This window comes from Aspergillus brasiliensis (genome assembly GCF_001889945.1).
Source record: "Aspergillus brasiliensis CBS 101740 unplaced genomic scaffold ASPBRscaffold_5, whole genome shotgun sequence".
In the NCBI taxonomy this organism is placed as follows: Eukaryota; Fungi; Ascomycota; class Eurotiomycetes; order Eurotiales; family Aspergillaceae; genus Aspergillus; species Aspergillus brasiliensis.
This window is the reverse complement of record NW_027137446.1, coordinates 1,932,672-1,953,015: the sequence shown is the minus strand read 5'-3', so window position 1 is coordinate 1,953,015 and position 20,344 is coordinate 1,932,672. Positions and strand designations below refer to the sequence as shown.

Here is a 20,344-nt window from a genome sequence, read left to right as displayed (position 1 = left end):
TATCCGCTCCAACGCTCGGGTATCAAGTGTCCAGTGGACCAGCACCGGAATTGCTCTTTACATGTCATCACCATCATCAACGAGGTCCAGTATCTCCTTTCCCCCCTCAACTTTCCCCGTCAAGTGATGAGGACATACGGCTGCTCACTTCCAATAAGGGTTGACTCTGCCGTGTCCTCCTCCGAGCACTCGGGGTTTAGGTCCTCAATGTCCGTCCCAACGCTGTCTCTACGGGATTTAACAGGCCCCGGACGCAGTTGACCATCATTATCAAACCAATGCGCACCGAATGGGTTCTTTCGAGCTACATCAAGCGCCGTGCTTCCTGCCCCGTCCACCTCTTCTTCACCATCATCACCACTGCCTCCATCATCATCATCAGACGTGGCACTGTCTGGAGTCTCAAGTGACACATCCGCCCCTGCTTCTAGAAGAATTCTGAATATTGTCTCCCGACCGCGTTCAGCTGCTAGATGCAGTGCTGCTTTACCTTCTGAAGTCATGGCATTTATATCGGCACCTAGGTCCAGAAGGAGCTGAACCAAAGACGGCCTAGGAACAATCGCCATGATTGCGAGATGAAGTGGTGTCTCTGCGGCACCTGATGTGGCGCGAGCATTGATATCAGCTCCACATGAGAGCAGCATCTGGATGTACTCAGCTGTTTTGTCAAAAGACAAGTCGGGTACACCCGTGCCAACGAAGACTGCTTGATGCAAAGGCGTCCAGCCCTGACTGGACACTGCATTCACGTTATGGCCAAAGTCCAAGGCTAATTTGAGAATATCGAGGCAATCATCGTTGATTGGCGGTGTGATGTGGAGAAGGGTTTCACCTTTCGGTGTTTCAACATCCATCTTCGCTCCCTTGTCAAGCAGGAATAGCCACATCGCTCGGTTTCCTGCTTTTGCAGCACACTGAAGGGGTGTATATCCCTGGCAATTACGAGCTTCTATGTTGGCACCTTGCTGTAGGAGTTTAGCAGCGATTGCTGTATTGGAAGAGGTTTTCGCCTGCTCGTGGAGCAGTGAGTCCCCCTGTTTGTTCCATGCGTTGACGTCGGCACCGCCAATGACTAGCAAGTCAAAGGCAACCCAGTGTCTAGCATGAGCCGCGAGTTGCAGTGCTGTGAATCCGGACAAGGAGCGCGTCTCTACCTGGGCGCATCGCTGAAGGAGAAGTGAGATTGCCTCACAGTTGTCAATCTTCGCTGCCAGCTGAAGCGGTGTAAACCCATTCTCATTCATCATGTCAATGGCAGCGCCTTTGTCAAGCAGGAAAAGAATGATGCGTGGCCTTCTCCATTCAACAGCAAGGTGTAACGCGGTGTCTCCAGTGTGAATGTTACGGATGTTCACACCCACTCGATTTTTAACTAGCAACGGGATCGTGGATTCGTCTGATTCCGTGCCAACGGCCACCTGGAGGCCTGTTGCACCTTTCTCGTTCGCGATCTGGGGATTGACGCGATGGGCAAAAAGTACCTTCAATACTTTGCGCTGCCCATACTGTGTGGCCAAATGGAGTGCAGTGCTTCCATCTCGTGCTACAGCGTTACAGTCGGCTCCATGTTCTAATAAGAGACTGACCATTTCGTCATTTCCACGATAAGCGGCACAATGAAGTGGAGTGAATTTCAGGGTGTTGTCATGTGCATCGACATCGGCACCCTGGAGGATCAGACGGTTTGATCGAGGGATGATGCCGTAGAAGGCCAGAACATGGAGAGCACTCCAGTCGGAAGGATAACATCCCAGGCCCAGCTCTTTAGGTATGACCCTCTCATCACTTAAATCTTTCAAGGGTGGCCGTCGCCACAAGAGCTTGTTAAGAAACGTTTTCGTGAGGACCTGTATTGTTTGCTCGTCGTCAGGGACTTGACGAGCATGATCGCCCCAGTACCTTGCCGCGTAGCTGAGAAAGCCGCTACTGGCACTGCGAGGAATAGGCCCACAATTTCGGTAACACTCATCAACCACTTCATCTGGCGATATGGCTGTAATACATACTTCCGTAATATCCTTCTGAGCAGTGGGGAAGAATACCCTAGCAACTGTGCCAGTAAGGTACTCCTTAGCGGTTTTGTGGACAAATCGAACGGTTCCTGTCACAGCATTCACAGTCAAGAGCCCACCAGTCTGCACCTGCAGAGAGTGTTCGAAGGTTGAGTTGTTGTTGCTTCCGTCATCTATTGTTGTGGTTTTGGTAGCACACTTCAGCTCTGCGACCGTCAACGGTCGAAAGGCATACAGTGTCCAGTATACGTAGCGAGCGGCACTCGGGTTGATGCTCACAACTTGCTTCATCGCTTCACTGTAGGCCTCAATAAGACTCTCTGGTAAGTGCGCCAGAGCTCTTTCCAGGAGATTTCTGTCCGTGTAGCGCGAAAGAAGATCTAAGTGTATGTGTGCCAGAAGGAAACTGTTCAGCGCATCGATCAGCCTCTTGTTCACTGTAACATGGTGATATATAGGAGAAGTCTACAACTCACACTCCGTGACATTTTTCCGAGACAGTGTATACAACCTCTTCGTACAGCCGAGTGTCTGGTTCTTCCCCAAACAGCGCTCTCAATCCAGTATCATTCTCAATTCGAGAGATAGCATATCTCTGAAGATCCTCTGATGAGCCCAGGATGCTCACATAAGAGGCGTCTCCAACTTGAGTAACCTCACGAAGGGTGACTAGTAGCTGCGCGTGTTCTGGAAGTTTTTGTAGTCGGCTCAGGATGCGTTCTTTATCCGAAAGTAGTTCCAGTCCATCAATGACGAACATGACCTTAGAGAAACGATTGACTTCCGCGCGTATCGCGTTATGGTATTCCTTGGGGGAGGCCCTTCCCTTTGTCAAGGATTCCGAGTAGTAGAGCGACGATGTCGCATAAGAAAGACTGCGCTTGCGGTATACGAGCTGGGCCAATATGCTGCGTAAAATCTCGGTTGAGTTGTAATCTTTTGCATTCTCTTGCTGAATGATAACGAATACGGTGGCTACATCGGGCGCCGTGAATGTTCTTTGCAGAGAATCTATGATAGCGGAACTGCGTGATTCTCATGAGCGCTCAGTCCATTAAATGTATAGAACACAACTTACGAAAGGAATGTCTTGCCCGCACCAGCTATCAACATTGAAGACAGTACGTCAGCTTAAAGAGGTCTCACTGCAGCGAACTTGGGCTACTCACGCGGACCGACACAGTAAAGTGTCTTGAAAGTGCCAAGCAGCCATCGCCTGTACTCTGTGTGATCGAAGAACCAACTGCATGAACCCTTGAGGCGTCGGTTACATAGGTCTGCGAGGCCAATGAATTGTTCTGAGCAAAGTCGACTTGTTATGCCCAGTGCATCTTCCTCGAATTGTAGATCAACCGTTGGCCCTAAGTAGGTTAGCAAGCTGATCGCGACTCAGCTACATTGATGCAAATACATACCGCAATCTACACCTCGAGCCAGCCGGAGTGTATATCGGATTTCCTCTTCCAAACAAGACCGTTCCCTACACATTGTAGATGCACTTTAGTCCTCGGGCTTATATATATTGATTGTTAGCAGCGAGGATCGGGAACATACTCTGAATCAGGCTGCATCGCTAACAGAAGGAGAATCTTATACTGCTCCAGGCGTGGTAAAAAGGTTCTCTCCAACAGCTGCTTCCGGAAGTAAGCAACGCTCACCCCACCCGGCTGAAAGTAGAGCTCGATTGATTTCATGGAGGAGTTCAGCCAGGACAGCATCTCGGCCAAAGCGACCAGGCGCGATGGGTCCACGTGCCATTTTTCCTCTCCCCAACTGATCTGCTCCTTGATGCGATATAGCAAGTCCAATATATCCGCCAGCAGGGTGAGGGCCTTTTGTGAGGTTTCTTGAGAATCCCGCCCAGTGCTGAGACAGCGCATCACAACGCGAGTAGACTGAGTGACCTGAACGAGGTCCCCCCGGAGTTCTGAGACCTCAACCATATTTCTTCTGCACTGGTACCAATTCGCTCAATGACCCCTCCTTGGCCGTAATGTATATATGTTACGGGAAGTAGGGGTTGGTAGCCGCAATCAACGGTAGGAATGTGAGCAAGCACCAGCGAAAGGGTGACAGCAATTCAGTGATAATTTGTGGATATATGGATGTGGTAAACAAATGTGATTAAAGAGGAAGTGTGAGTGAGTGGGTGAGTGGGAAACCAGCGAGACGAAGTAGGACTAAAGCGGTTGACCCAAGCGTGCCGGGTGGGTTTCCACGCGGAAAACAGGACTGATGCGCAGCGAATAACAATAGTGGCGTCTAGCAGGAAAAGAAGGACTTGCGGGTATAAGCCCTGTGCGATCATATTTAGTGGAAATAGCGATCAATTACTGGAGAAAGGAAGAAGCAAATGCCCACTGATGCCCCTCGCAAGGCAGCCCACCGACAACCGCCAAAGCTTGGGTACAGCGACAATCAGTTGTTGGTCACACGCCTGGAGTGGAAGCAGCCCAAGTGGGCGCATCTACCTATAGGGAGCCTGGCAACTCTGCTTCCTTCGAGGAAGTAGATACTAGTAGTGCTAGTAGTACCAAGTCACTTCATTTACTACTACTCGTAGCTGGCACCAATATCCACCAGTGTTTAACTCTGGGGAGGAATATAAGGTAGACAGTTATTGCGCTTTTCACGCAACACCAACAAGGGATATTGACCTGAATATCCTCCAAGGCATGCCCAGTCCTTACTTCTCTGTAGGGTAACGGAAGATATCATCCACACTACATGGGACCTTGCTGCCCCCGTGGCCACCTGGGTGATCAGCCAGGAAAGAACAAAGAGAAACGAGGGAGCGCAACAACTACACGGTATGGAGTAACTAGTAGAGAGAGGTGAGTCTACTACTGCAGGTCGCGACGAAGACAGGAATGGGCCCATGGGTCCCCACCCCAGCCCCGTCCACATCGCAACATTCATTCGATCAGCGTTGATAAGAAGCGGGGGAACTGCAGGTGGAGCAAATGTGATTGCCGTGCGTGTGCTTCGGCTCCAACCACTCCCCGCCGAGCGTTAGCCGCCCGGCGGATCCCATCCATATACTCCCGGGGCCAATAATGGACTCTTCCCATCCCCTGACATTGTGATAACGTCGGGGATTGGCACATCCCCCCCGTGTGAGTGACTGCGCTGGCAAGTTATATGCACCTCCCCCTCATGCACTTCTACCGTGCTTAGGCCAGTAGTTATGACTTGCGATCCTTGGTGTGTACCGCCAGCGCGACATTGTGTGGTAGCAGAGGGACCCAGACAACTTGGACACGAAGAGGGGACAAAGTCTACTTTAAAGAGATGTAAATGCTCAAATAAAGTGGCTGCGAAGCGGATGGAAGCAATGCAAGCCAGTCTACTCATACATGTGACATGGCAGAATAAAGTTTTTGGGTCGTTAGGAGTAAAGCTGTTGGGTTGGTTGGAAAAAATTGATAGGTAGACTTCGTTAACCGCCGACTTGCTCGGTGGCTTCCAGGACAGTCACCCGAGGATAGGCGAGTCGGCTCCATCAACTTCCGGCCGCTTCCAGTTTCAGCTGGCTTGTCTCGGATTATCTCGCAGAGGCTTTTAGGTGGGTAGTAAAGGCTGCTACAATGCAAAGATGGCTACCCATGTTCCTGGACAGTTTGAGTGTGTTTCACAATCTCGATTCATATGTTCGTTAATGGCTCTATTGAGCCTTCGTGGTATTTTAAATACATAATCAGAAGGACCAGCCTTCACAATAAGTTGTAAGTAATGTATAGTAATCACTGTATGGCAAGCCAGACGTGAGTCGCCATCAGGGGCCATACACCCAATCTACCCGTGTATTTTGTGCCACTGACAAATGAAATGGGGATTATTAGGTATTCAGAAGAAAGAGGCATAGAGAAAGGAGATTGAAGATAGTCGTGGATATTGTCGTAATGTCGTTAAGAGGGACGAAAAGGAGAACATGATAACAAAATAGGCAAATGCAAAAAGTATGGAAGCAGTTGTAAGGGTATCAAAGGATGCAGTGTAGCAAATGCAGTAACTCCAAAAGAATCTGCAAACTTGTTCGAATACATCTTTCAGATGAAATTTCCATTGTGGTGGATAGATGAACCGTTTTCGCGGCTTTTCCGTAGCGCTCTGGCAAGCATCAACTCTCGCATCCAGTCAATGCGCTCATCCCGTGTCTTGACTGCGAAATGATGAGCCTTGGGGCCATTGGTAAACAAAAGCTTCTTGTCAAACGTGCTGTTTGTTGGCGATGGGATCAGAGAGAATGCAAATGCAGCTTCTCCCTGAGCGGTGTCTTTGCGCTTCAGAACGGTTTTCTTGAAAGCTGCTGTCAGCTTGGAGTTGGATGCAAAGGAGGAGCAAGCCACAGCATAGTCATCGACATCAATATATTCAAGAGCCTTGGAGTCTCGGTGTGAGGTCTCTTCGTCGGGATACATGGCTAGTTGCGTGCCCCGCAGGGTGAAATGGTGATCTTCCCAGTCATGACGCAGGAATCGGGTTGTCTTGCGCTTTTTCATCCACCCGCTATGGGTTACGCTATTGTCACCGTAGGGAGCCTTGCAGTGTGCAGCTCGTGGGGTCCTCGCCATATCCTCGGGAGTTTCAATCGGCGGCAATGGAAGACGCTTTCCTAGGTAGGGCAAATCTTGACCATTCGACACAAAAGCGTGTCTCCGCGAGTTCTCGGGTCTGGTGGATGCTGGTCGAGGAATAACATCCGGCACATGGTGCATGTCGCCACCAAACCTCATGTCCGGGGGGACGGACTGGGAAATGTTCCGAGCAACAGGCCCAATGGGGATGGCAGTGATCGGGGCATCAATCTCAGACAAAGGCGTGCTTTGAGCATAGTGAGGGTCAATTCTGTAGAAGTCCGAAGGTGACACACCCCTTTGCAAGGGCTCTAGAGATTTCTTTGAGCCCTGTCTACCAAATGGCTGCCTTCGCTGAAGTATCGACGGAGTGATTGTGCGCTGAGCAGAGTAGTTCGGCGACAACATGGAACTCGTATCCGTGTTGAGGCTTGGAATGCGAAGCTTAGGGAGATGACGAAGATTCTCGGACAGGGTAGCGTTCACTTTTGCTGCGCCAGGCGAGCCAGCGCCTGGAGAGAGGTGGTCTCCAGGAGGAGTGGCAGGATCACAAGCCGGTTCCAGCCTACTGAGGCGCTGGAAGCTCAGGAATTGCCGTACATTTTCCTGCGGGTCACGGGGCTTCACGCCATCGAGCTTGTCCTGGGACAACTGCAATGCGGCAGCATGGTTATTTCCCAAGGCATCCGACGATGCAATGACAGATGGCGTTACTTCTGACTTGGGTGTCTTGACGAGATTCTGCGCGGTCGCAGGATTCCCCGGGTCGCCAGTGATCAGAACCGAGCCACCCAAGCCCTCAACTGGGAGGCCTTTGGCTAGACGCTGGAGTTTCACCTGTTGCTTTTGCCACTTGCGACAGTTCTCGCCCTTGGAGCATGTGTGAAGTCTCGGCAACAGCTGTTCGATGGCGACAATGGAGACCGAATCTTCCGGCACAATATCTGTACCCTTCTGCTGTTTCTGACGTCTGCGACGCCGATGTTGTGAAGATTTGGATCGGGACTTATCATCGTCCGTACTTGGACTTGTGCAATCTACCCCAACCTCGGCAGCTGTGGTCTGTGGTGTCGATGTGTCCTCCCGTGATGTGGGATCTAAAGTACATTGAGACTCGCATGCAACTGAGGCCGCTCTGCCTCGGAGCTCTCGAATGCAGCCCAACAATCGGTGTCGCTTTCCAAATGACTTGATCTCGAGTTCTTTTAGATCTTCCGCTTGAAGCTCGAGAAGGATGGAGCCAGTGATGTCATTGACAAAGAGCTTTTCAACGACAGAGTCGTCAAAGTCCTGCTTCCGCAGCCACCTAACGACGTCCTGGGGCGTCCAATTGGCGACCTCACTCTCCTTGGGCTCGGGACAGGACGTTGTCTTCGCAGGGACCTTCTGTTCTGTGTCGACGGCAGTGACCGGTACTGGGGTGTCTTTTCTTTCTGGCCCAAGCTTGGAGGCGGCCTGATAGAGTGGGCTTGTTGCAGTGGTAGAGATATCCTCCATGGTCAGGTCGAAGCCAAAGGACGCCTCTGAATACTCAGAGGAAACACGAAAGAGATGTGGCCCCACGGGGCCCTTGACGGGATTATCATCGAGCTGAAAGTGAAACGCAGTGAGGCCGGTTGTATCGGGGGTCTTCACATCATCTGGCGTCGAAGCAGTCGTTACACTCTCCGTTCCGAGCTTACATCCCTTATCAGCAATTGGGACAATATTCTCCCGCGAAGCATACTCACAGACTGACCGCTAAGATAGCGGGAAACATCAGAGTAATTCTCATACGAGTCAGACTCAAAGTCTGTGTCGAGAATTTCGGTCGTGTCGGTGTCAGACACCGTAGGATCGGATAAGATGGGGAAGTAGTTCATTGTGGCACAGGGCCCAGGCAGGCAAATGGACCGTCGAAAAACCAAGAAAAGCTGTTGTGCTTTGGACCAGCCAAATTAATAAACAATGAATTTTCTTCTCTTAGGCAAAATGGCCTTCGGAGTTCTTTGGTCAAGTGCCTCGTCCCCTTGGAAGTGAGGCGGCTTGTTCCACAGTGGGCGGTATGAGGATGGCTAGGTGGAGGGAGAATAGATTGTGTATGGAGTTTAGTAGAGGAGGTTGCGAGGGGTATATAGATTTGGCAGGGTTATCACCAGCCCTCACCAAAAATGGATGATTAATTTCAATGGGGTATAGAGATGGGGAAGCGCGGTCGGAGGAACAGGGTGGACGAGGGCGTATAAGTATAAGCGAGTAACTTGAAATCCCTCCTCTGGCGGTATAAAAAAAGAACATGTCACGGACGACAAGAAGGGAGGGAGGCAAGCCGTGATTGCTGGAACGAGCAAATGTGACGGGTTGGGCCTGCAGGTGCATTAGGCGGAGATGACTGAAAACCGTCGAATAGATCCCAATCATCCCGTGGTGCATCAAGTTTCAGGCCTCTGATTTGTTGCTGTCCTGCAAGCCGGGAATATGGCGGCGCTTCGAGAGAGTCTGTCCGACGCGGCCTCGGGCTCTGATTGGCCAACACCATGATACTGATGATCCCAGAGTTTATAACGAGCATCGCTCAAGAGGACATGGCGCACAAGGAAGGACAGGCTTGCTGTTTGACTGGCCCAAAGATTGCCCACTACTGCTGTGACGACGGTGCAGTGGGGGTGATGGTAAATGGGCTTTGGTTATCTATCACGCAGCACACTAAAGGCGGTCTCCGTTCAGCTTGACTACAGAGTACGTGCTTCATCTGACCCTAGGAAATTAAATTTAGCTACTTCGTACCCACTGAACGATTGAGAATTCTGCGAAAACGTATAGGGCGGTCGATGGTTCCAAGAATAGCCACCCTAGTGTCGCAGAAAGTCGGTGACATTGCCTTGGGAAACAAGGACGGGGTACTCGGTACTTGTCAAGAATAGAGCGTTGTCCCCAGTTACCCCTCACCTGAAGATGTACTGTGACACCCGCCGAGGAAGCTGGGATCCCCTTCATTCCGGTCTTCATCTCAATCCGCCCGGTTGTTGCTTGCTTGTCTTGCTTGCTTGCTTGCCCACCTCGACTGCAGCTTCACTGTTTGACTGTGTTCACCCACAACCACAAAGTGGATTGTCCTTTGGCTCTGCAGTCTGCATTCTTAAATTTATGATTCTCTCCTGATAGTTCATTGCAGTGAACTTTCTCCAAGCTGCAAGTGCCCAGATGATAAACTAACTATATGTGGCCCCAGAAAACCCAATACTGGGTTGAACATAGTCACCTTCGTTGTTTCTCCCTGCGTATATACTCTTTATACATTCAAAAGTGAGGCATGTTAAGCGATGAGGTTATGTTTGAGCGCTCAGTCAATGTGATAGTGTGCCTACATCAGTGTGATGACTGCCTTAGGTTGCAGCTCCAAGGAGCTAGATGAGCAATCGGTTATGTCAGCAAGGTTGTAACTCCTGCTTTTTCTTTGGCCTCTTCCCCGACATTCTGACATCCTCGTTGTCTATTTTCCTCTTGTCATGCCTACCATTGAAGCGCACCTTTTTACTGGAGTCAGAGCATTCATGTCTTGTAGTTACATTCTACGTTTTGGTCAACAAGGCATCGCGATTGGTTCTACCATCTATTGACCTAACTAGTCAAGGACACTACCGCGGCCATGTTAGTACTGACTACGGGGAACCCAAATAGTTGAAACTTGATATTCAGTACCATGCATGCACCAGGAGCAAGTCAGCTTACCATCTTACTATCGACATATATGGTGGTTAGGGGATGTTGCAGACAACTCTCATCTAACGCCTATCGAAGTTCCGGGTCGGTCCATTTCATAAGAGGCATTCCAACAGTGATCCTTAATGATGCAGAAAATCACCACTTCTTATCGAACAATAGCCAAAATGGGGATCTGAGCAAATAGAAGTAGATCAAATTTCTGTTGGTGTAGATAATATGCTTGATCATCATTACCACTAGCTAGATACACATATTGTTGGCTATCCTATATTTTATTTTGCATGCATCATATCCCTGCCGTCATCTAGACAAAATATAATCCAACGGGGTCAAGAACGGCCATGTACAATCTCGCGCATGTAGATCACTACATATGACAATCTCCCGCACCCTGATTAGCCTATCAATAAATGCATCTTGATATACTGCGGCGAAACTAACAATTTCGGTTGATATGTGGGGTTAAAGTTGGGAGACTAGACCGAGAGCCGCTGGCCGATCCGCTGCACGCCACACATGGCTCTGATGCTCACAGCGAATGTATTTTCCGCAGAAGAACTGATAGCTGTGCCTACTATACTTTCTCCACTAGCACTGACTAGTCGGTTGTCGGTATGTATTGATGGCCAATGCATTTTCCAGAGAGGTACGGTACCATGGTCCTGGGACCAACCGCATTGCTGGAATCTGGCATCTACCGCATACCATGTTGATATCCAACAACTACCCCTCTCAAAATTCCCATCTAATCAATATCTCTAGGAACATAAAGTGGGCTAACAGATGTCTCCCATCACATGTGATTTCAAATATGGCGCATCAACAAGCATGCATTCGTGGAAAGTTGCGAGCGACAAGCAATTGGCGTGTTCGTGATGTGTGAACAAGTGTATAGTGAACTAGACACTCACCATTCACAGTATAGTAGAAGTCTGCAGTTAGAGCCAAGTTGGCGGCTACTGTTGTTAATTTTGGCTACCTTGCGCTTAATTTTGCGGGTCAAGGGACCTGATGTTCCCGATATAGATCGTTAGGCAAAATAGTGGGTAAGTAGTGTCTGATTCAGATCTGATTCCTAGTCTCCCATGTGCAGACAATCAATCAGCAAGCTAGCAGGAAACTATTATTAGCAAAGCGCCGCACCTAGAGGCTAAAAACAGTTACGCTTCAGAAGTCAAACCATGGCCTGGGCGGCTATCTCTGTTTCAGCTGCTTCGATATGGCATCTATGATCTATTATCAGCGACACAGGGCGTTTAAGCATTATTCTAGGTGCGGATGGCGGCGGTTAAGGGTAACTAATCAAGAAATCGAGCAAAAATAGCTAGCGCTGGAGGCCAACAAATCAGATATGAAGGAAAGCCTCTCAATAGCCTCCAAAGTTGCACGGGCCATAGTGGTTGTCGGCACCTGGTTGGTTGAGAAGGCTCGACTTGTCCCCAGCGGGCCGCTTTAGCGCCCACCAACCAACCCATCGAAGCGCCGACTTGTGATGAGGTCCCCCAATGGCAGAGGAAGAGAAGAAGCTTGGCATGCACCTTCCAAAGTTCATTCACACCCTAAGTTCCCTTAACGCCGTTTCATCAGTCGCCCACTGCCATACCAAACAGGAAATATTCCAGTCTCAGACGAATCAGGGCCAATGATTGTCGATAGTTTGGAAGCGCCGGGCAGGGATTACTGGTCAGAGTGTGGGTGAATTTAGAAACATGCTGGGATTTCATGAGGTTTCGAAAACCACCCAGAGACGACTAACCATTATGAAAGAGTCAGGAAAAAAAGAGCGATACTGATTCAGACGAGAAGAAGCGAAAGATGGGGATGGAAGACACTTCCATGGTTTCAAGGTACGAGAGGAAGATGGTTGGCCGGTGCAGGGCCTATCAGGGCGAGCCTAGCGGGACGACAGGCACTAAAGGTCGGCCCTAGCCAGGGACCCCGGCTTCCTAGTACTAGTTAGTGTTAGTACTAGTTAGTATCCTCGCTGCCAACTCGACGTGATCATCCCCAAGCACCCCTCAGGTCGACAGTCCCAAATTTAGCTCTTAGACGCCGGCCATTCGTCGCCTGCATCAGATCTTCCCCGCCCGCAGTTCGCATGTTGGTTCGGTGCTCATGCATCCCCAGTTAGCTCTACCGCTCTCATCGTCAAAAAATAGAAGCAACCATAGCATGACACTTTATCGCGGACTAGACCTGGAGTCTTCATCTCGAAAGATATTAAGGCATCATGTCCGGCACCAGTTCGTTCGATTTCAACCTCTCAAAACAACAACAATTCTCTTCCATCTTCATCACTATCAACTTCATCACCACTGCCCTACAAGATAATCGCCTTCCACCTTGACCTTCGCGACCTTCGCTCTTCTTGCTTTCGCCTGCCGCATACAAGAGACCTTCCCTTCCTCCCCGCCCTAGCCAAGCATTATCGAAGTCTCCGATAAGCACCATGTCAAGCACAGTCGCATCTAGCTCGGGTTCGGGAAGATCGTGTGGGGTTGCCATTCCGCAGGGGTCTAATGACAGGATAGTCCGGCAGTACAAGCGTTCGCGTGAGGGTCTGTTACAACTATGATGCCATGTCGTGGTCGCATTCAAGTCAGTCAACTGACCCATCAATCTTCAAGCAGGATGCTTCACCTGTCGGCTACGAAGGAAGAAGTGCGACGAGAATCACCCACGGTGCAACTCATGCACCAGTCTCGACATTACCTGTGACTATCATGAACCACCATGGTGGAGGAGTCTAGCGGCGCGGGACATACACAAGGAGCGGATTAAGAGACAGATAAGGCACTCGAAGGTCATAGCGAAGCAGAAGAACCTTCAAGGTTTGTGCTCAAGACTCCCGAAGTCCTATTGAACAATGTTCACATACCTTGGTAATAGCCTTCGTCAATCGCACACTCTCCGGCTCGAAGAGAAAGCGTGCCCGCTCCCGCTCACCCTCCGTCGATGCAAGTTCATCCGGGGAATACACACCGTACCTGAACGCCCCAGCACAGCCTCAATTCGAATCGGCCATTGACGAGGGACAGAATCCCTGGCAGCACCCTATACCATCCACTTCATACAGTACCCTCATGGGTGGCCAACGACTACCGGGACAACTACCACTACCAGAGATGTCGAATACTTTTTCGCAGCAGTTTCCGCTCCCAGGTCCCAGCCAGCAATTCTACCAGCAGCTGCCTTTAGAATCGCCACAGCAATTCCTGGGACAACCGTTGCAGACTCCGACCTTTCCCGTACTACAGCCGTTTCCCGAGCCAGTCGCACAGCAATTCTCTCCGCTTGAGCCGCAGCTATTTCAGGAGTCCTCAGCGCAGCAGTACATTCAGCAACCTCCGCAGCAGCTACCGCAGCAGGTCTCGGAACATTATTCAGGGCAACAGTACCGGCAGCTGCTACCTGCACCCAGTTCTACCCAATCCAGTAACGACTGGACTCAAAGCCTCCCTGAGGGCTCTGCTTCCCAGAAGACTTCCGGATTGGAGAATACCCTTACATCTCAGAAACCGCTTTCCGAGTACCTAGAGACGATAACTGTGAAAGCCGCCGAAAAACCACTACTCCATCACTTCGTTGACAATGTTCTGAAGCTTATTTTCCCTGTCCTAGACCTCCACCCACAGATGGCTCCCAGATCGCAAGAGATCCTGCAATCCCTCGAGACCAATAAGCCGTTCTTCCACTGCAGTCTCAGTGTTTCCGCTCTTCACATCAAGACAGTAAAGGCCAGCACGAGCTTCCGCACGGAAGCCAAAATCATCGATGATATCATGCGACATCGCTACGCCTCGGTTTCAGACCTCTGTGACGCTCTGAACGCCGACGAACATCAGAAGGTCTTGGATGCAACGCTTGCGACAATACTCTTCCACTGTGCTGTGGGTGAGCCCGACGATTACCTTCCCGATATCCCATGGTTCGAACATTTCAGACCTGTCGCAGATCTCGTGCACGAACTCGGCTTGATTGAACCGGCGCCCTTTACCCCGCTACCCTTCAGCATGTCGCTCACTACATGGATCGATATTCTCGGAGCCACCATGCTCGGCAGATCACCCCAGTTCTCTCATGTCTATCGCGCCAAGCACTCGGAGGGAATCTCATCGGGGATGAGAGATCTTATGGGATGCGATGACAGTGTGATGTATCTCATTGCGGAGATCGGATGCCTTGAGTCTCTCAAGCTAAACGGCCTTGGCGAAGACGCACTACGATTCCACATCTCAGCACTTACATCACAGCTCGACAACACCGACACCGAAGCAACAGCGAACCCATGCTCCCGCTACGGTATCATCTGCCCAGAGAAGCTGACAGCGAACATAACCGCCGTGTTCCGCGCCGCTGCTCGAGTCTACCTCTGCACCCTCGCCCCGGGCTTCGAGCGCAGCAACCCTAGCGTTGCCACCCTCGTCCAAGGCGTCGTAGAAGCTCTCCATTCCGTGCCGATGGGACCCCACGGGTACGACCGCTCGCTCGTTTGGCCTCTACTAATAGCAGGAGTCTGCTCCACTCCCGAGAGTGAGTTCCGCAAGACCCTCGCTCATCGGGCAAGCGAGCTAGATGATGGAGGTGAATACGGCAGCTTCGGCCGAATGTACCGCGTGCTAAAGGAGACCTGGAAGCTTGCGGACGACCCCACCACTTCCGTCTACGATGAGGCCAACTACATGTTGCCCTCGATGAATACGGTGCTGCAGGGACTAGACAACATGCCCCCGCCCACGATAGGGACCATCGGTCGGCCCATCAAGAAGCAGGCCGTCCACTGGCGTAGTGTTATGTTCCGCCATGGTTGGTACTGGCTTCTGCTGTAAGCGTGTTCAACACATGCAAGAGGGCAAATAAGAGGAGGAAACTGTATAGGACGTGGAGGGGGCAAAAAGGATTCTGATTATATCTAAAATTGTATGTTGCACGTCTCTCATCCTACGAATTCTTCACCGGTTCCTGTCGGGCTAACACATATGCACAGCTGCTGCGGCAAGGCTGAGCGCGATTCTGCAGATGCATGGCGCGAATGTGATAGGAGTTCAGGCGCAAGCGGCTAACGTCTAACTGTTGGACTCGTGGGTGGTTTCTGTCCCCTCACTGTGATGCTGATTACACGAGATCTTTCTTCTTATCTTCTCTTATTTTTTTTTTCCATTTGAAGATATTCTCTGTTTCTTCTGAGTGTTTCGGGGTGTTGGTTGGCTTTCTGCTTTTTGTCGCCTGCATGGTTTTTCCTTTTCGATTCTCTTCTCGCCCACGTCCCTCCGGCGCTGCTTCTTCCCGGAATGCTGGGCACGCTGCAGACAGCGCGACTTTCCACTTACCAACCCAACACTACTGACTGGATGGGCTTTGACTTGCTTCTTCTTTTCTTTACCGTTCAATTTTCTCATTAGTACTTCCTCTTTTTCTTCTTCTTCTTCTTCTTCTTTCTTTTCTCCCTACCTCATCCTACCTTCGTATATACGCTTTCCCTTCAGTCGCTGTCGTCTGCTTTTTGGGTCTTTGATTTGTGGCTTCCAGCTCATCGTAACGTTATGCTTTCCTGCTGATTGTAGTCTGCTCTAAGCCTCATTTATGTTTATGATTCGATGTCCTTACCTTCGTTGTTGTCCGTTCCGGTGGTTCAGTCTAGTTTAGTTTGAGCAATGCGAGTCCAGTTCTGTTACATTCATTAGTGTCGCATTCTAAATCTCTCCAGAGATGACTGTCATATAGGCAGAGTGTGTTTTAGACGAAGAAAAGCTTTAGTACATACCTCTCATCTGGGTTGGCAATGTAATTACATTGGAATCTTAGCATATTCACCGACACATCCCTTTGTATCGCGTACTATCCCATATGGTCATTGTTAGCTCACCGCTCCCATCAACAAGCATAAATGTTGGCTTGAGTTCCTGGCTCTCCACGACATGTGCTCGTGTGATTATTTGAGCATAGTAGGGAGGTCTTTTGGTGGATTTCAAGCACACATGAGGGAAATAGACAGAAAGGATAGCGTATCTGGTCGACAGGTGACGAAACCCAACACCACTGAACTGACCGTTTCGATATGCGGATTTCGACGTCCAGGATGGACCTTAGCAGAGCCAGACTGATTAAGATGGACGTGCATTTGGTATCGAGATTCCGATTCGTTGTCGTATCAATACCGATCATTGCCGTTGCGCAAGCAATTGCGAAAGAGCTTTGGTTGGGTGTGATCGTCTCCGTAGAACTCATCGTAACCCGTCCATGATCAGGTCCGTGGTAACTTGATAGGCTTGGACTATAAAATCTTCGTCAATTAGGCAGGCATACGCTTCACCGTCGTAGGTCCTTCCACCCCATATGCCCATTATAGCTCACAGCATGACTGTCGAATGTTGGAAGGACCAGGTATTTAGATCGTAAAGGCGAGTAGACCTTCATGTGCCACAGTGGGCGCGCATTACTGTGCTTCATGATGCGACCAATGGCATGTGCCTGGAGTGAGAGTCATGTCGTAAATGAGATATCCGTTAGAAGAGTAAGCTCGGTAAGGAAGTAGGAACTGTGGGTAAATGTATCAGGACAAACGAACCTCGACTCATCTGTAGTCCATCCAAGAAAATTGAGAGCACAATGTAATCATGAAAACTCTTTGCTGAAACCCCTTATTAAGCTGATGCAGGTATGACCGTAGAGTTGAGCGGCCTCCTCGAGCAGTGACGCTATTCTCTGGAAACATGCACAGGAGCGGGCGTAATGCGAGCTTTCAAACATTCAACATCTGGTCCAGCATCAGTAGCACAGTTTGACATGACCGTATGTGCCGTTATTGTCGCTGACGTTCCACGGCCACCCTGTGCCAATGTTCGACTGCCATAGATCATCTCAGAGGTTAGGGAGCGAAGTGTATCATATCCATTAACTAGCCGGCTCGATCGGGTATAAGAAAAAGAATTGAATTGAGCGAAGTGCATCCGGTCTGGGTAAAACACGATGGTACCTTATGTGCCCACGTGTAACAGACTTCCATGGCCATAGCAGTGCGTTATATCTCACAATCCCTCACAATGATTTCCCTGGATATGTTTCTCGTCATGCGAGAGTATATTGGCGCCCCCATGGACCTGGATCTGTGGTAGGGACATATAACCGCAGAGTAGTGCTGAGTTAGCGAAATCCAAAGGGCACTCGAGTAACCCTGAGTTGCTTGGTTGTTCGCTTCAGCGGAATGCAGTAAGAATCTTGGACTTATCTCTCATAGAACTTTAGTTGGACAGGATTGCACAGTAGTGTAGGGAGTTTCTTCTGTAATGATATTGCGCACACCGGGCCGCGGCTTCAACTATCCAAACAGCTGCATCCGAGACTGCCGGTAAACCATACATAGGTGACGCGCGATATTGCATGGCCATAACGAATGATCCTATGTCCTTACTCTGATGTATATCAGTGTCTGTCTCACAGGGTCAACAAGCTAGGCGATGCCAAAATCCTAGCGTGATTTACAGTGAAAAGCCAAGTTCCTTCGTGTTGTTCGGAAAAGCGCAAACATAACATATATCACATACATGATTGTTGAAGGTCCGTCGAGATGGGTGCTCACCAAGGCAAGGTCTTGTAGAAGTCCGAAATGAGGAAGTCAAATATCGGGGATGTAGACAGAAAAATCCGCTTCGAGAGCGAGAACTCGAGGATCCCTGATGTATCCGGCGAAGTCATCCTTGTCTCCCGAGGCCACCAAATTTTCGACAATGCAATATTGTAAAGAAGCCATCGACTTGACGAATCCAGAACATGTCTAAGGGCCGAAGCCCAACCGACATAGCCAGCATAGCCGGGCAATAAATGCAACAGCGATCCTTTGTCGTAAACCCGATGTTCTTCAGTTGTGGCGTCCGGGCCAGGCTGGCGAACCGACTGAGCAAGAAGGGAACGACAAGCCGCAAGGAAAGACTCGATAGGAGACACCGTTGACCTATCTTAGATGCTCATATCCATGCTTTTCAACTTCCTGGATACTGATGGAAGTCTGAAGTAAGACACTGGCATCCATAGCATTCTCGATAGATGCGGTCGAGTTATCTCTGGCAGCCTATGCGGTCTCAGCGGAGATGGCCTGAGTCAATGCGAGTGCAATGAGGGCCTTCCCCCCGCCGCCCCCCGCCAGTATGTTCTTTTCATGTGATGCCAGCGAACACAGATAGTCAAGGAGGGAACGTTGAACAGGACATGCTTATCAGAAGTTGTCCACATTTCCGAATGAGATTCGAGCCTGGGTGTCGAATAGCGGGTCTCTCATTAATTCCGGGGTCTACAGTTGCTCTATAATATGAGATACCCCTGAGCGGGACCTGACAGGCAATATGCTGTAAACATATCAGGATACTCCTAAGAGTGGCCCCATGCGAAGATGTTCGATAAGACATCAGCTACCCTCGGATCCAGCAAAGACCTTGGAAGAAGCTGAGTGCGTCCGACGAAAGCTTCAAGCAAACTAAGACCTCTAGCACATGTTAGTAACAGGCCAAGTTTCTGGAGTGTCCATATTCCATTACATCACACCCCCCTTTGCATATTTCCGATGTCAAGTTAAGCTTGGGTGGTGACAGCGTTTAGTGAGGTAACCATTTCTTCTATCACGAATGCTGGCACGGCCACAAGCGTACTTATGTTGTTCGAGGATACCGTTAGAATAGACCTGAAGCTCCAGTAGGCTTAGTTGGCAGTTGAGCAGGATGCATGTCATGCTCGTCAACTACACCAGGGGTTCAGGTTCATAGGTAACTATATCGAGGATTTGGACAATCAATACCTTAAGTTCTCACCATCAGAGGCAGACATAGCATAGGTGAAGGGGATGCACTAACCGCGATAGCCACTTCATATGCAATTGCTTTGCCCCCACCCCTGCGCGACTCTTCGTCCCAACATGGCCATTCATCCTTCTATGTATAACGCTTCAGTTCGCCTCTGAGCTGCATATGCTATCACATAGACTCGCTGTCACCACATTGGCCTTAGACAGATCCAGACACTGCCCACCATAGTCTGCCAGCTTCATTGTAGCAGAGCTGAAGAAAGGCGAATAAATCGGCAAAGCCAACGTAGACGGGTCTGGGGTCCCAGTAGTGGTTGCAAATTTGGAGGAAAAGAACGATCAAGCCATCAGTGTGTTGGTGATGGCCAAATTACGCCCCGGAAGACCCTGGTGGTTTTTCGCTGCAGGGAAATACGGCCTCTGATTATGACACGGAGTTGTTAGCTAGATAATGGACGGATATGACAGAGCAACAGATAAACACAAAGTGAAGTGATAGATAGTTTCATGACTTACAACAGTACCTAGCAATTTTCTAAAGAAGCTGGGATTCAGCTATTGAAGCGAATCTACTTAGCGTTTGCGGGTTAAATCCAAAGGTAGGAGAGTCAAGCTTGTTTGTAGCGCAATATAGTTAACCAGCTTGTGATGACGAAGACACCCGGTATTAAAAGGTTCCGCGCTTCGCATAGTAGCCGCAAAATATGCACCGACGTTCACAGTCGAAATATCCTAATCATTCAAGTCTCCGTCTCCAAGCTCATGGCTCCAGTGCAAAGCTAAAAGAATGTGTCCTACTTACTTGCAACAACCAAGCCGCTTTCCTGATTTCGGTTTAATGGAATGGTCGTGTGCGCATTGATAGCTTACAGCCATGCTGCCTAACACAGCTGCCCATACCCGCCGATAAGTATCGAGTCAGGATCTGAGACAGGAGGCTTTCAAAGAAGCGGCAGCTTCGAAGAGTTCCTCGCGCTGGCTCTTCGGGCTCAACGGTGTGGCAGGAAGCGTGCCGCCAAAGCCTCGGACTGGACACCTGGTATCGCGCGCCTAAGGTTGACGCACGATGGCTAAAGACGCCAAAGCTCAAGGTGTTTGGCTATGATAATGACTCAAACGGGACGTGCCAGACGTGAAACAGACTAGGGGGAAACGATTCAATGAGCTGGTCCGCGATAAAACTACCAGGCGAGCTGAGTGCGATGAGCATTGGTTGCTGTTGGAACAAAAACCCGAGTGATACCAGTAGCCAT

General features: G+C 49.9%; 3 protein-coding genes across 3 annotated transcripts; 1 reads left to right on the top strand and 2 right to left on the bottom strand.

The window, feature by feature from the left end:
- Positions 1-5,628: 5,628 nt before the first annotated feature.
- Positions 5,629-8,841, bottom strand: ASPBRDRAFT_42738 (SAM and PH domain-containing protein). Its single transcript, XM_067624860.1, has 2 exons — positions 8,323-8,841; positions 5,629-8,269 (listed from the first exon to the last, which is right to left on the bottom strand). Exons 1-2 carry the CDS (start codon positions 8,452-8,454, stop codon positions 6,065-6,067), a joined length of 2,337 nt encoding a protein of 778 aa, XP_067480212.1. The 5' UTR covers positions 8,455-8,841; the 3' UTR covers positions 5,629-6,064.
- Positions 8,842-12,746: 3,905 nt separating this feature from the next.
- Positions 12,747-15,126, top strand: ASPBRDRAFT_195604 (uncharacterized protein; the record flags this gene model as incomplete). Its single annotated transcript, XM_067620885.1, has 3 exons — positions 12,747-12,855; positions 12,928-13,128; positions 13,187-15,126. 3 exons carry the CDS (start codon positions 12,747-12,749, stop codon positions 15,124-15,126), a joined length of 2,250 nt encoding a protein of 749 aa, XP_067480211.1.
- A 759-nt stretch (positions 15,127-15,885) lies between these two features.
- Positions 15,886-20,259, bottom strand: ASPBRDRAFT_560880 (uncharacterized protein). Its single transcript, XM_067627487.1, has 3 exons — positions 19,894-20,259; positions 16,062-16,580; positions 15,886-15,965 (listed from the first exon to the last, which is right to left on the bottom strand). Exons 1-2 carry the CDS (start codon positions 19,965-19,967, stop codon positions 16,172-16,174), a joined length of 483 nt encoding a protein of 160 aa, XP_067480210.1. The 5' UTR covers positions 19,968-20,259; the 3' UTR covers positions 15,886-15,965; positions 16,062-16,171.
- Positions 20,260-20,344: the final 85 nt, after the last annotated feature.